Source organism: Coturnix japonica, chromosome 1 (genome assembly GCF_001577835.2).
Source record: "Coturnix japonica isolate 7356 chromosome 1, Coturnix japonica 2.1, whole genome shotgun sequence".
NCBI lineage: Eukaryota > Metazoa > Chordata > Aves > Galliformes > Phasianidae > Coturnix > Coturnix japonica.
Genome location: NC_029516.1, coordinates 148501579 through 148517986, shown reverse-complemented (window position 1 = coordinate 148517986; position 16408 = coordinate 148501579). Strand labels below are relative to the sequence as shown.

The 16408-nt window shown below is 40.4% G+C and overlaps 1 protein-coding gene across 4 annotated transcripts in view; it reads right to left on the bottom strand.

The window, feature by feature from the left end:
- The window catches only part of NAA16 (N-alpha-acetyltransferase 16, NatA auxiliary subunit), a 56157-nt gene that overhangs the window by 29789 nt on the left and 9960 nt on the right, over window positions 1-16408 (bottom strand). For 3 of the 4 annotated variants that reach the window (XR_004305936.1, XM_015851699.2, XM_015851700.2), the window contains exons 2-5: window positions 9761-9845; window positions 7163-7267; window positions 3440-3597; window positions 1970-2104 (exon numbers count right to left, since the gene is read on the bottom strand). Coding sequence is in view for 3 of the 4 variants with exons in the window: in XM_015851699.2 (XP_015707185.1) it covers window positions 1970-2104; window positions 3440-3597; window positions 7163-7267; window positions 9761-9845 (483 nt within the window). In the remaining variant the exon portion in view is untranslated. The other variant, XM_015851702.2, reaches the window with a different exon arrangement.

The window sequence follows — 16408 nt, the reverse complement described above, 5'->3', positions numbered from 1 at the left end:
TTTGTCTGGCAAGTATTATGCTAAGCAACAGTAAAAAACAGTTCATGTTGCTTGTATTATTCGAGTCTGAAGCCTTATTTACTGACATCCCCCAAATATTTCCAGTCTTACTGAAAAATGGCAGCAGAGCTACACATCTCAGGATTTAATTTTACCTTTTATTTCTTTAAATGAATCTGATGATTCCCACAGAATCTACTGATTTAATATAGTTATCTACAGCAGATGGTATTCAAATCTGTCTTGGTTACTAAGACTGAAGGGTATATCATCATGACTGCCCTCAGACATTCATATTTACACACAAGCCTTCAGAAAAGGCAATAGCATTAGCGGCATCACTTCCACTCTCTCCAGAGAGTCCAAACAAATTTTAAGTGCTCTCTGATCTAAAGAAAGCCTCGATTTCTTACTATTTGTCATTTGCAGTTTTTACATCTATTACATATTAATTTTAATTACAACATTCATTTCAACATTGAGCTCAGATAGGGCTCTGCTGATTCATTAGTGAGCCATAACTTCTTGGCTGTCAAACACCTCCAAAATGACCTAATTTGTATTTAAATAGATTAATTTCAGCTTTTATTCAACACTGGAATGACAGCTCTTTAGTAATACTGAACTATGTATCCTGACCTATGTATCCTTGGCATACTAAGCCATCTACTTGACCATGATACATGATCAACACACAAACACTGGTCTCTCTCCTAGCAACTGCTGATTTTCGTTTCCTAGGTTAGTCTACTCTGGCAGCACGATAGGATCTCAAATGCATTTATGTCAGACAGGATGTGACTTCTTTGTGAAAACAAAACAACAATCACATTCTATAGATCAGGTAATATTTTAGTACCTGTGCATGCAGACCTCTAAAAACATGGCTTTAATTTCTATGTTCTACTGTTCTCATTCATCCACTGTTCTATTAATTCAGACTTTATAATTCCAAGTCATCAATTACATAAATTGTCTCTCCTTTAAAAAAAAAAGTTATACTTGGGAATTTGCACCACTTGATTTATTCAAACAAGTTTCACTAACACCACATCTTCCAGGCTGCACCACAAGGGGAAATACAGGAAAGAAGGGGACAAACTCTTTAGCAGTGTCTGTGGTGATAGAACAAGGAGAAATGGCTTCAAGCTCAAAGAGATTTAGAGATTTAGGTTAGATAAAAAGCAAAAATCTTTTACAGTGAGGGTGGTGAGGCACTGAAAAAGATTACATAGCGATATGGTTGATGTCCCATTCCTGAAGACTTTCAAAGCAAGGCTGGATAAGGTCCTGGGCAACCTGATCTAGTTGTGGATGTCCCTGTTCACTGCAGGAGATTTGGACTACATGGCCCTCAGAGAACCCTTCTAACTCTAAGGATTATTCTCAAACATAAGGCTTTCTAACTTCATCCATGCAGCCCTGACATTAAGGACTGATTTTAAGTGAATAATACACAGATGTATACAAAACAACAGAAGTTTGTTTTCATGACCTTTGTAGAGGTGCAATGATATCCAGGTTATGGTAGATGAGAGAGAACATGCATGCATACATTCAACATTAAATGGTGTTTTCTGAAGATTTACCCACTGCAATGAGACAAGATCATCAGTGGTTTTCTTTGGCTGCAAGTCTCACAGACATTAAGTTACAAAGTTATTTCATATCCGTCTACACTTACTTTCTCAATCCTGAAAATTTAATGCCAGGGAACAAGTGATCCTGTATAATTTGCATCAGCTGCAAGCTCTTGGAGGTATCTAAATGTTAAAAGCAAAAAGCTCTAGAAATAATAGAAGTATCTTCCTAAGACTTAAACGGTTCATAACTAGGTCTCCCTGATTACGAAGGGCTAATTCACAGAATGGTTTGGGTTAGAAGAGACCTTAAAGATCACCTAGTTCCAATCCTCAGTACTTCAGATTCTGTCTGAACAGTGCTCTCTGAACAGAATAGCAAGTCTTACCTGTTGGGTTTTTCTAAACTCTTCAAGTAGTTTTAAGGCCATATCGTAATCTTTAAGTAAGTGGTATGCAATTGCATATCCAATCCAGGAAGCACGTTGCGTGGGGCGCAGCTGAAGTAACTGGTATCTTGTCTCCTTGAGTAAAAAAGAAAGACATTAAAAAAAGAGAGGTTAAATTACTACATTATTACCATCATCTATCATATAAACCTGCATTTTAAACATAGCAGTCACAGTACAACAAAGAACAAGAACAAGAGTGTCATTTTAAGAAGCATCTCTTAGGCCTTCTTATGTCCAAAGCCAGAACACTGAAATCTCAGAGGTGTGTTCATTAAGAAAGATGAGCTTGATGCCACTGGAAAAGCTGCCCACCCTCCTCATGCCCAGGCACAAAGTCCTGATATTTACATTGTAGCAGTGTTTCTCTAATGCCTCTTACTGAGTCATGCCACAGCTTTAAGTCAGCTATCCACTTTCCTGTATTTGCAAATTCAACATGCTCAGTGAAGGAGACCACCTAATACAAAAGCCCACAGTCCAGTCCTCTTCCTTTGTATCAAACTGGACAGAAGTAACACCAAATCCATTCAGCCACTTTGAAACCAGTGGCTCAGTTCTATTAGAAATTTATTCATGATAAAATCTATATTTGAATTCAAGAAACCAATTAACACAGGACAAGTTTCCAAACATACTCAATAAAAGAGTTTATTTTTCTGAAGGGGTGAGGAAGAAGCAATCACTATATAATAACGATCTCAAAAAAGAATAAAAGCAGCTTCACGATTCCATAAATCACGCCGGTATCCAAAATATTTTAACATCCTTTTTTTTTCCTACTGTCCTTTGAAATAACATGACTAGCACAAATTTATCCAGACTTTCAGGGTAACCTGGAATTATTTCTGTGTGATTCTGTGATCTGTATTTTGCAAGAGCCCTTTTTGTAGGATAGGGATCTCTAATCCAACAAACCCCAATGAAAAACTACAAGCGATAACAATTAAAGAAATAAAAGCCTCCAAACTTAGAGGTATTTTATTTTCTTGCTCATTTTTCTTACACCATTTAAAGAAGTTTAGCGGAGTAAGAATGTATTTCTCACAAAAAAAACCCACCTGTAACCAAAACACTGCTTGTAGTACCTTCCAATAATACAATAAATACATGTTAAGTTTTAGGTCTTATACTTTTTATTTTAGTAAAAAACGGTGGATAGCTTGAATGTTAAAAGGTGATTAGTCAAGCTTTAAAGAGTAACTGTACTTCAGGGGGGGTGTGCTCTCAATAGTATAACAGAGCTCTACTGAAATTCATTTTCATATCTGCACAAATAAGAGCTTAAAACACTACTTTGAAATACCAAAAGCAAGTAATAACAGAATTATTATCAATAAAAGAACTTCTAATGGAATGTAGCCAGAGAATACAAACAGCAACAAATAGGAGTTTCAATCGAATACTTACTCTATATCCTTCCAAATCCCTCATCTGAATCTGCAACAGAGAGAGATCTCTCAGGATCTGCAGATTATCCTTATCTAACTTGAGTGCATTCCGGTAGCACTTGATGGCTTCATCATATTTCTTATCAGAACGCTGCAAAAGACCATAGACGTGCCAACCTAATACACGTTAAGGAAGACACATCCACGATTCACACCAAGTAATGACAGTGCATTTGTGATACAGAACAAATAACTCTGCGGCTTCCTTGAAGATCAGCACCCTCATGAATTAAGTTTGATTATTGCGATCAGACTTTACTGCCAGAATGTAAGCATTAAACGCTCCCAAATATGTAACACACACCATAAAATCTTCCATTCAATCACATTCATAACATTCCTCCCCACCAAACTTTGCTATACAAACTAAACAGTTCAAAGTCTTAGAGGCATCCTAGAGATGTATTGTTTAAAAGCATACTTCTGTAACCAAAATAGGATTTTTCACCCCAAGAATTATCCCATTCTACAAATACAACTGGTGTACAAGCTCTACTCTTCCACACCTGCCAACCTCCAACCTCAGTGTCTGTATTTTAAGGTAAGGGCTAAATACAGAGCTACACTTGATTAATCAATAAGAGGAAATCTTAACATTTCTGGGCACCTTAGTTATTTATCAGATCCTCAGACTTCCAGTATTTCACATTTCAACAGGCTTCTCTCCCCAAGCACCTGTTTAAATTAATTTTTCTTAGGAAAAAAAAAAATCAACAATTGAAAGACTGGAAAGATTTCAAAACATGAAACCAAGTGGCACCATAGCAACACATTATACTGCGTGTTATACAACAGTTTCCTAGAGTTATATTATTAAAGACATTGCTTGATGTACTACTTGCTACTTCAGGTTACTAGTAGCTCACTGGGGCAGCATCTCCTGCAGCTGTAACTCTGAATGTATTCAAATCAAAAGTGGCTCATAAGTTTTCTCATGAGGCTCTTCTGAACCAGCTAAATCCAGATGGGAAGATCTATAGGCATCCTTAACCCATTTTCAGTTAAAAAGACATAAAAATAGCTCACAGAGGGAAAAAAAAAACAACATTTAAGATTCTTCATTATACTGAAGTGCAAATGAAGCAACTGTTCCCCCTAAAGATGCAATTGTTTTGTAGCTACTAAGTTGAGAAAGCATTGCAAGAAAATTCAAAGCATTAGCTTGGACAAATAAGAAATAGAAAATAGAAATAGAAAGGTAAGTTCTTCCTTACTTAGAAAGGCTGAAGGCCTTAAGTTCTAAACATCAAGGCAGAAAGCCAGTTTGTAATTATGAATCTCAAAGGACAAGTCTCCAACCAAAAGCAAAGTGTTGTAGTAATTAACAGTCTGAAGGAAGCAGGTAACACACAAGCAAGAGACCCTGATTTCTGTCCCTACTGGAACATCAGACACTGACAAACTTAGTACTCATCTTTGAGACTGCTAGCAGAGCTGCTGTTGCTGCCATAGGACTAAAGGGAACACAAAAGTTTTAGATACAGTTAAAGCAGCTGGCCTAACGCTGCAGCTGTCTATTAATCCTACCTTGTCTATTAGCAACAAGCACTGAGGACACAGATCAGAGTTAAGTGTAGCACCAACACATATCAGCCTCAAGAACAAACTATAGATAATTTAGATTCTAGCCCAGAGCAAGACCATTCAGTGCAAAAGAATGTGCAGTTTAACAAAGATAAGGTTTCAAGTAATTTATTGGGTATCACTATTATTCCCAGACCCAAGCGGCATTCTGTTTCAAATCTTAACCACATTCCTTACCAAGCAATCATGAAAAGAAAGGCAAAAATACCGATCTAATACTGTCTAATCAAACTGACAGGCATTAAGATGTCAATGCTTCATTCCAGAGGCAATGTAAATGTGTATTATTTTAATAATGTGTATTATTTTAGAGAACTTCCCAAGCTCTGCTTAGGTGGTACTGAGCATTAATTTGTTATCGAGCTTCCATCAGAACATCAGGACTGGTCACAAGCCCCTACAAATTATGCAGAACAAATCTTTATTACTAGAAAGCTAAGCCTCAATCTGAGTTTCTCATGAGACAGAATACATATTGCCTTCTCTTAACTATTCCTATGCACCGAAGCCTCAACATCAAAAGAAATGGATAGTTAGGCAGCAACGTTGTGATTGGCATCTGCTCTTAAAATATGGTATTAAAAGACATTTGTCATTTCTTAAGAATATTGTAAGATGACAACAGAAATACTGTGTCAAACTTTCCATGTCTGCTGGAAATTAATTAGTTATCGGTAAACTTCTGCTCTGCTGCAATGTAATTCTGCAGACAGATCACTCAAGACATGAAGGGACTCTCTGCAGAGCCACAATACAGCTGAGTGCAAGAGGTGGTATGCTTTGTGAGTGATCATTCTATGGATACAGCCTTAAGAAAAGAAGTGGAACAAAAGGGAATGCATACCTAAAAGAGGGTTCAGATGGGTCTACACTGCTTGAAGTCAGAACACACACACAAAATCTTGTCTTGTTAGAGAAGTTCCAGAAGTCAGTAAAACAGTGAGAAACTCACAAGAACTCACTGTGGAAGTTGTTTGGCTTTTGTACAAGTACTTTTCCAGGAGGCATCTCTTTGGCTCCAACCACTGAAATAAAACCCAATTCTTGCAGTGAGCCCTCCCAGCACTTAAAAACAAGGGTTCTAGATGGTTTAAAGACAGTTTTGTTGGTAAGAATTGAGGTTGCTGATAAATCCCACGCTGGAAGTTTTACTAGAAGAACAAAACCACTTCCCTAACTCACCCAGATTATTTTGCTCACCTATTTAACCTGTGAGAATTCCTCCACAGAAGAAAGTTGCTTTGGTATATCATAGGTGTTCAACCATTAAGACTGGGAAGCTACAAGTCGTATTTGCTTGCTCTATGGGTTTCTCTCTAGAAACTGATGACTTCTCTGTGCTTAGAGGTGTTTGTTTGGTTATGTTTTGCTCATAACCTCCTGCTTTCTGGGAGTTTAATACAGGAGTAAACAGCAACTGCACTGTGATAACCAGATAGCATTTCATTCAAGTATGATACCTAAGGACAATTTTATCTTTCTTATGTTAAAAAAGAGACGACTGGAAACTCAGGATCCCTGAGTAAACCTGATATGCATGCAAACGTATACAGCAAATCTGAAATAGCCACCTGCCTGTGGCATGACAAACAAAAGACAGCTACTCCCAAAGCTCTTCACTAGTTGGCATGTCTCAAAGTTACAGGCTTCTGAAGATAAGCTTAGAAGAGAATGGCAGACATCACGCCAGTAGACCTAAATGAGTACTCAAAATTCAGACTGTCAAATAACAAAATAGATATTCTCATAGTACTTCTAAGACAAGATTTCTTAGCTCTCATTAAGGAAGATATGAACTCCAGCTGCATTTTACACACCGTTTTCTGCAGAAAGCAAGCGCCAGTCTTTGTGTAAGAAACTTGAACATAAAAGGCACTTAATTTTTTTTAAAGATTCTGTATGATTGTATAAATTAAACTGAAGTCTTATTTGAAGTATTTGATCACAAATTAATTAATCACACATACCTCATTTCCAACTTCCTTTTATATGCAGACCACATTATATACTTCAAAAGTAAAGGCTGATGCAGCAACAAGATCATACACACAAGCGAGAAGAAAGCAAAAGAGATCAGGTTTTGTATTACAAAGGATACAGACGTGACTCTTTACATCGTTCCGGAGTCCTTTACGAACAAATTCATATGCTTCTTCCTTCTTCCCTAAACAGTTCAAAGTCAATCCTTTCATAGCCAGCGTCTCTGTAAGAAATATCATATACTTATGCTCTTGATTTCCCATATGCCAGTTTCACAATGCAGATATCCTTTGAAGTTGCTAGACAGTTAAGTTCTCCATTAAATGATAAATTTAGATCAGGATAGCTGCCTAGCACAGCTGAAGACTGTTATAGAGAGGCATTTCCTTTCTTGAAACTGAGCTTAAAGTCTTTTGCAGAGTATCATACAGATGTGACGAACACAGACAATACAAACTCTGTTAACAAAAAAGCCATTTAACTAAGAGAGTTAACAACTAGCTGAAGCAGTTTTAAAGTGCATTTCATTATATATAAAGGTTCCACGTAGGCAGAACATCAAATTATTTAGGTTGTGTCACACCATGAGAAACAAAAATCTTTGTCATAATCTATTTACTTCAGATTGTTTCAAAATCATTAGTTAAGAGGCTCATATTTCCTGTTACGGCACTTGGGGGATACAAGTCTCTCAGAGGAGGATTTTAGTACACTGAGAAGCAAGATATTTCAAATACATTGATATGACTATCGCTCTTCTTCCTCCATCCATCAAGTAACACTGAACAATAAGCTGCATGTAAGCATGTGCTGTGCCAGAAAGCTGTTGTAGATTCGTGGGTGGCTTTTTCTAATCATCTTCCCTACTAAATAATAGACTACTTATTTTTGCCTGCTGCCAGAAGACTGTTAGTCTCATTTTCATACAAGTATTCCATATTCCTTCCAACTACAAACTATATTAAAGGAAAGAGCTTGTGATCAATGCTAGCTGTAACACTCACTTTAACTTAATTGGTAGACCTGTCTCTAGGTGTACTTTTAGAGGAAAAAAAGTGAATAATTATTCAAGGTGAACTTTCTTTTTTAAAATAGATTGCCCTGTGCCTTACACCCATACTTTAAGTTAATCACTGAAAGACAGAATGATACTGTTCAGTATTACAAGGAATGCTGAAAAAGCACATCTCCATTGTGAATCATAGAATTGCAGAACGGTTTGGGTTGTAAGGGACCTTTAAGATCACGTAGTTCCAACCCCCTGCTATAGGCAGGGATACCTCCCTCTTGATCAGGTTGCTCAAAGCCCCATCCAGCCTGGCCTTGAATGCTTCCAGGGAGGGGGCATCCACAGCCTCATTGGGCAGCCTGTTCCAGTGTCTCTGTGGCCCTCCTCTGGGCCTGCTCCAACAGTAGGGCTCCAAACCTGGACACAGTACTACAGGTGGGGTCTCATGAGGACAAGCTACTGCTACCTGCCTACACCAGGGAGATACCTGTCCAGCCACAGCAATGCATATGTTTGTCACCTCACTCGATATTTTATAATCCCTCATCTCCGAGGCTAAGTGTGACAACAGTGCAGCTTCCCATCAGATCATTTCGCTGGCTTAGTTCTGCTTCAGCTGTTCATTTCAGGCTTTGCTCCCAAGCTCCAAAGCCACTCATGGCTCAGAGCCCATGCAGTACACAGACTGCCAAGGCAGCTGGCTGCTCTGAAAAAGTTTAAGACAGCAAGAGCAGAAATGATAGAGAAACACGTACTGAGAGGTTATAAAAACACAAGTGCTAGCAGACACAAGTGATTGGGTCTCAGAGGCAGAGAGGCCACTGCATAATTCTGAGGCAACTAAAAAACTGTTCTTTTATCTCCAGGAAAGTAATAAAGGACAACCACGAAACACCAGGCACAGACAAAAAAATGATTAGTTAAACATTTTGCCAAGATTTGATAAGGTCAAATAGCAAAATAATTTTGACTCAGTACATGCACACTATGTTACGTTGCACCAACAGCAGACTAACAAAAAAATCCCTGTATCAAAAGTATTCCTTGAGCCATGCAACAGAAATCCTGCAACAGGACTCAAGTATCTTACTGAGGATTAAGTTCTGAGAGATGTAAATAGAACCAGCGCTTTCCTGTCCTGTTTCCTGCAGTATTTATCAGAACAGACCAGTCTTAAGACCAAGTCTTAGCATCAAGCACTTAAGTCTGTTCATCTGACAGTAGCAATTAATCTCAGTACAAAAAAATGCCAAATATCTAGTTGACAAAAAAAAAAAAGTAAGATTTAACTCCTTGGCAAAATAACTTTGTGATAACTGAAAAAAACCTAACAGAGTATTGTTCTGCAGCAACAGAATCACATTCAGTGACAGGCCGCATTCCCTTTCAACAGCACAGAATAGAATGAGCACAAGTCGTGACAAGAAAAGAAAGACAAAAAACTTTTGAGAGTTGAGTTTTAAGTTGGATGTTAGGGGGAAGTTCTTCACTAGGAGAGTGGTTAGGCCCTGGAACAGGCTGCCCAGGGAGGTTGTGGATGCCCCGTCCTTGGAGGTGTTCAAGGCCAGGTTGGACGGGGCCCTGGGCAACCTGATCTAGTAAAGGTGTATGTTTGGTGGCCCTGCCAGGCAGGGGGGTTGGAACTACATGATCCTTGAGGTCCCTTCCAACCCGGGTCATTCTGTGACTCTGTGATTGAGCACTTACCTCCATGTTCAGCAAATTTGGGGTTAGAAAGGATCATCTTGCAGAACTTGAGTCCATTTTTATACTGCTTTTGTTCATAGCATTTCTGGAAGGAAAAAGAAAGAGGTAAATTACACACTGAAAGGCATTTAAATAGTATCATCATGTACTACTACAAATGCAGTAGTAAGTTCAGTGAGGTAATGAGGTCACAAACAAGTTCTACTTGAATATGACTATCCACAACACACTACGCTTTTTTTCCAGGATTCAGAACAATATCTGCCTTCATTTACATGCAGCCAGTGCTCTGCCTCATGGTCTCCACTGAAAGTGAACTGCTGGTACCCAGTTAGCTATTCCTTTTCAACAGAACCAGGAAAGGCAAAGAGGAGTTGCTTGCACTTTGATGAAGAGGTTCTTAAAATGGAGAGCCAAGTTACAGATCTTGACTGCACGGAACTTTTAAGAGTCACAGGCAAAGAATCCAAATGCTCCTTTAAACATCTTTCCCCAGCTTAGCAATCTGAGTAAGGTCTCAGACAGAAACCCTTGGTTGTCACTGATGTAGACTATGGGGAAGAAGAGAGAAGACCATGCAGCGAAACAGACCTGCTGTCACCCCTAAAGAGAGGCATACAAAGAACTTACCCAGGGATTAAAAAAATGTAACCATTAGTTGGAATAGCACAACTAAAGGCTACTTTAACTTTTTTATAGGGTACTTTTTAACCTGTAATTACCTAAACTGACAAATAATGCTGCTCCAAAGTGGAAATGGGAAAAGATAAACAACTTCAGTCCCTCCTCTTTGCAAGGACACTGCCTCACAATAATGAGTCAATGAGATTTTAGTCATTTAGATCACTATAGCTGATCGCTGTGTAAGCTGGATAAAGGCATGCTTATATCAGTAAGCATGAAAGTGAATTAAGGTCAGCTAAGTTATATCCATGATTTCTTAAGTTGGAAGAAAAAAAACCTAACAGGCTCAACTTGGCACCATTTTGTTAATAAGGTCTATCGTCCTGCTCCAATTTAGACAGCTATTCCAAGGAGAAGTTATTACGTAATATCAGTTACATACTTCAGATCTTTAACTGTCTGTAGAGACCCCTCCCATTCCATCAGCCTTCCAGCACAAAAAGGGAGGGTTGAATCTATGTAAAGTAAATGCAATGTGCAGTAACTCCTTTGGTGTCACAATCCAACATACTGCTTCTCAGGGTACGTATACAGGCAATGGAAAACCCCTCATGGGACTTGTTTTCCCCCTTCTTTCTTAATATATAATGCTTAGTATCATTTTTAAAGACTCATAAGAAAATAACAGCAATTTAAGTATGCTCTATACGTTTATTCGGGTATTCCCAAAAACAGAGCAGAACACTGAACATTCATCCATGATACTACAACAACTCTTACAACGTTAAGTAAAATGTCAAATATACAGTAATGCTTAAATACTAATCAGGAGCTATTTGAGCCAAGGGTGCCTTTAATACAGATTAACTACTTGAAATAAATATCTGTTATCCTCGTTCTGATATTTGCATTATTTCCCCCCAACACACACACAGAGCTCAGGCATAGAACAAGAACTGAAGCTGGATAATCAGAGCCAAATTACACAGTTCTGGAAGACAGACAAGATCACGTTTTCCAAAGGCTAATGGATGGATAGAAGTTAATGCTTTTCACCAATAGGGAAGCATAAGCTCATCATTCCCAGATGTTAGGCTTATAGAATGATGTTAGGCTTTGGAAAACTCCTCTTGACCCACTCCAACAACCCCCCCATCCCTCCTGTGCTGGGGCACAATACTCCAGATAAGGTCACAGAATGACCTGGGTTGGAAGGGACCTCAAGGATCATGTAGTTCCAACCCCCCTGCCTGGCAGGGCCACCAAACATACACCTTTACTAGATCAGGTTGCCCAGGGCCCCGTCCAACCTGGCCTTGAACACCTCCAAGGACGGGGCATCCACAACCTCCCTGGGCAGCCTGTTCCAGGGCCTAACCACTCTCCTAGTGAACAACTTCCCCCTAACATCCAACCTAAATCTTCCCTCTTTTAACTTAAAACCATTTCCCCATGTCCTGCTATTGTCAGCCCTTTCAAAGAGTTTACTCCCCTCCTGGGTGTAAGTTCCCTTCAGGTATTGAAAGGCTGCAATGAGGTCACCTCGCAACCTTCTCTTCTCCAGGCTGAACAAACCCAACTCTCCCTGCTGGCCACCCCTCTTTTGATCCAGCCCAGAATACAGTTGACCTTCCAGGCTGCATGTACACACTGCTGGCTCACATCCAGCCTTTCATCCATGAGAACTCCCAAATCCTTCTACACAGGGCTGCTTTCAAGTTCTCCTCCCAGTCTGAGCATTGATCTGGGATTGCTTCGATTCAGGTGCAGCACTTTGTACTTGGATTTGTCAATCCTTGCTAGATTATTGCACGCCCATATTACAATCCTGTCTAGGTCCCTCTGGATGGTGTACTTCCCTTCTAGTGTGTCAACTGTACCACTCAGTGCCAACAACCCCCAGATAAATATAACTTATTAACAAACACATATGTAAAATATAAGAGGAAAAAAGACCTTATTCAGCAATCCAGGTTACTTAAAGCTTTCCAACATACATAGATATACCAAAAGCCTTGCAGATTTAGTTACACTGACAAGCCTGAGGCTTTAAAGTATCCAACCTTTGTGAATGAACTGCTTTTAGACTTGTACTTGTGAGAGCTGTGAATGAGCACACCATGCTCCACCTGGAACTTGTTTACAGGACACAGTATCAGATGGCATCAAACTCGTGTCTTATCTCATTTCCTACTACAGACGGGAATTTCATAGATGAGAAACCTGATGTCTCCACATTCAAGTTCTCTACTTCCCAGGGCAAATATAGCTGGAGCGTGTTCATTAGGATGCCTCCCATTAACCTAAGCCTTTTGATATATCGAAAGCTCACCAGCCTGATGTGCTGTGCTTAATGCGAGGCTTCCATCACCCATTCATGGCAATGATTTCCTGCTAATAACTAAAGCCAAATCACAAACGTTTACACGCCTGGAAACCTCAAAGGGAGATTCCGGCAAGGCCAAAACGTTATCCAGAACTTCTGCTACCAGATGCTCCTTCAAGGATGTTACCTCCTCTGCCAACTCTCTCATCCTGCTTTATTCCCTTTGTCAGCACTAACTCAGATATAACCCACTTGCAGAATCCGCTATGCAGCCAGAGCAGACAGCACTGTGTGTTTCTAAATACCAAGTGCCACTACCTTAAGGCTGAACTGCACAGCACCCAGGAAATCACTGGACATTTAAAGATAAAAAAGCTATTAACAAGGATACAACAACGTAGGGCAAGAGAAGATTAATACTGTGTTATAACGCTTTGCTTCTTTTACTCAAGGCATTAGAACTTATAAAATCTGTTTTAATTATTGTGTTAGACCATCTTTTTAAAAGACAAAACCTTCCCACTCCATCAACAGCCATAATCCCATTATATTGCTCATTATTAACAGATTCAGGATCTGAACAGCTCACTAAAGCTACTTGTAAAGCAGCAACTTCATGTACTACCCATATATACACATGCAGTTGAGTAGTAAACTAAACTCTTTGCAACACACTACAACCCCCCAGACCCCCAGAGAAGGCATTTGCCACTTTCTAGTCTTCTACTGATGGAACAGCTACATTTTGAACATACCGAAGATGAAGTTTAACACAGCTCAGCAGTCCTACAGCTGAAGAACACCTCATTCTGTTCCTCAGGCATTAGCACTTCTGAGAACTCTCTAAGCAAGAAGATGCAGTTGCCGTAACCAATTCCTATCCTTGCTCTCTGCCCCAAGGGCCCGTGAACAGAATCACACAGAATGACCCGGGTTGGAAGGGACCTCAAGGATCATGTAGTTCCAACCCCCCTGCCTGGCAGGGCCACCAAACATACACATTTACTTACTTAGATCAGGTTTGCCCAGTGGCCGCCGTCCAACTACGGTCTTGGAACAGCTCTCCAAGGACGGGGCAATACCACAACCTCCCTGGGCAGCCTGTTTACCTGGTCCTAACCACCTCTCTAGTGAAGAACTTCCCCCTGACTCGAACTAAATTTCCCATTTCTAACTCTAAAATCCTATTTCCCCGTGTCCTGACTATTGTCAGCCCCTTTCCAAGAGTTTTACTGCCCTCCTAGGGAGTAAGTTTCCCTTTCAGGTATTGAAAGCTGCATGAGGTCACCCGCACCTTCTCTTCTCCAGGCTGAAATAACCCACACTCCCTCCAGCCTGTCCTATAGGAGGAGGTGCTGCCAGCCTGAATATAAGTTAGCCCATCATAGGACACGCCTTTCGCACATTATCTCCATCGCACAGTCTTTTTTTGTACTAGGGAGAAGTGAGGCGACGACAACTCTGACACGACAGACAGTAATTCTGCAGCATTAACTTAGGAATGAGGCAGCCAATCCAAAGGCACAAACAGAGACGATGTTAGAGCTATTGGAAGCACACACACCACCCGTACTCCACTCCGAGAGATGGCACCTGTGCCACCCCTCGCTGTGGAGCCCAGATCCATTTTGCTTTCTGAACCTACTAAGCAATATGAACAACTACTCTATGAGGCCATTTTCAAGTGAAGGTCCAATAACCAGTAAGTTTTGCATTTCAAAAATCGTACAACATCGCCAAACACTCAAAACCAAAACCGCAGACGCTTAGAGAATAGCAACAACAGCATCTTCAGTAACAAGTATGTCTTCAATCCTAAATGAAAAACCACGCCATGAACTCGGCGGGCTTCAACCGTTTGAGACATTTGACATTTACATATTTTTTATAATAACAACCCTGGAACTCAAAACTTATGATTTCTGCTGTTCTTTTTGACAATATCGTAGTGAGACTGTCATGTATCCAATGCTTAAAAGTACTGTGGAAACATGCGCTCAACGCCACAGTGGGTGATTAAGACAAGATGGTTAAATCCTAATCAAGCCAATAATAGAATTTTGCGTCAAGCAAATTTTTCCTGGGAGTGACAGTAATTTAAGTGACCTCGTTCATGTTAACAGACATTTCTGACCAGAACAAGCCACAGGGCTCAATATAAGGATAGTCAGTACTTCATCTAGACTGCTAATAGGGTCTCCTTGGATGCCTTCTCTTCTCCAGGCTAAAGCTAGCCCAGCTTCCCTCAGCCCTGGTCCTCAACAGGAGAGGGTGAGCCTCAGACCGATGACAAGCTTATCGATCTTCATGGCCCTCCTCGTGGACCACAACCAGCACCCCGGACTTGGCTCACAGACGTAAGTATGAATAACTGCACACAATTAAAGCCATGCAGGACCGACTTCTGCTTCTGCACATAAACGCAGTTTAAAACTCAGGAACTGAAAGGAAGATGAGACAACCTCCCCAGCCCCTCACTTGTTAGACTTGGACAGGCCGCCTATTTATCCTAGCCCAACAGTGTGGGACATTGGCAACACAGCAAAAAGCAATGGGAGTCAGGCCACACCGATGGCAGCGCATGCACAATAGAAACAAAAGTAGGGACACAGCATCAGCCAAGCGGGCTGGAATAATATTATGGTCACTGAGGAACTAATTGTCATGTTATAATTTTAACAAACAGCGTTTCCCACTATACATAATACAGGATCATCATGTCCACTATAACACAAACACCGTAGTTCAGCACAACACTCTCTTTTTCACAATTACTCTCCATTTATTGACACCAACCACACAAAAATTTCTTTCCACCACTCATGATTGCAGCCCCAATTTCTCAACACGAACAATCCAATATTTCATCGGACTACCACAACAACCTCCCTGTACAACTAAACACATTGTGACTGCGCTATTGTCGTATTCTATACGCGTTGGCAGCACAAGGCTTGATACTACATTTCTACTCAAAGAATATAAAGTAGTAAGCACGAGCAAACAATGAAATGTATTCAGGTATCATAACACCTCGGTAAAGAACCATCTTTGAACAGCCCTCTAAGGGAGAAACCCTTAAATTGCCTCCTCTATCTATTTGTCCTGAAGGGAGGGTGTAGTTGGGTAGCTGAGGGGTCTTGGGTGGGGTTGGCCTCTTCTCTCGTCGTAATCAGTGACAGATTACTAGAAGGGATACTGGGTTAGCTGTGCGATGGGGAGATTCAGCCGGCTGGAGCGATTAGAAGTATTACTGGTCTCTCATGAGGAAACGGGGTGTCAGAGCATTGGGAATGCCCTGCCAGGGAGGTGGTGGGTCACCGACGACATGGGGTGTTAAGAAAGTTTTCTGGATGTGGTGCCTTACGAGGAATATGATTTAGGGCTGGGAAGTAATTGGGTAAGGTTGGGACTAGTGATCTTTAGAGGATCTTTTTCCAACCTTGATAGATCTTGATACCATGTCATCGCCCCTTGTTAAGCGTGTGGACGCTAATTTAAACAATAATCGTCTTTCACTCTATAAAGAAGCACACTCAGCTGCAAATCATAATACAACAATACTCTACAGCAGCTTGGAGTTGTGGGACTATTCTCTGTTCAATGGAGCAAAGCGAGCAGAAACAGGAGAACATTTGATTAGAACAAGTCTTAACAAACGTGTGCTGTGTGGAAAAGCTACAGGAGGCTGCTCCAGA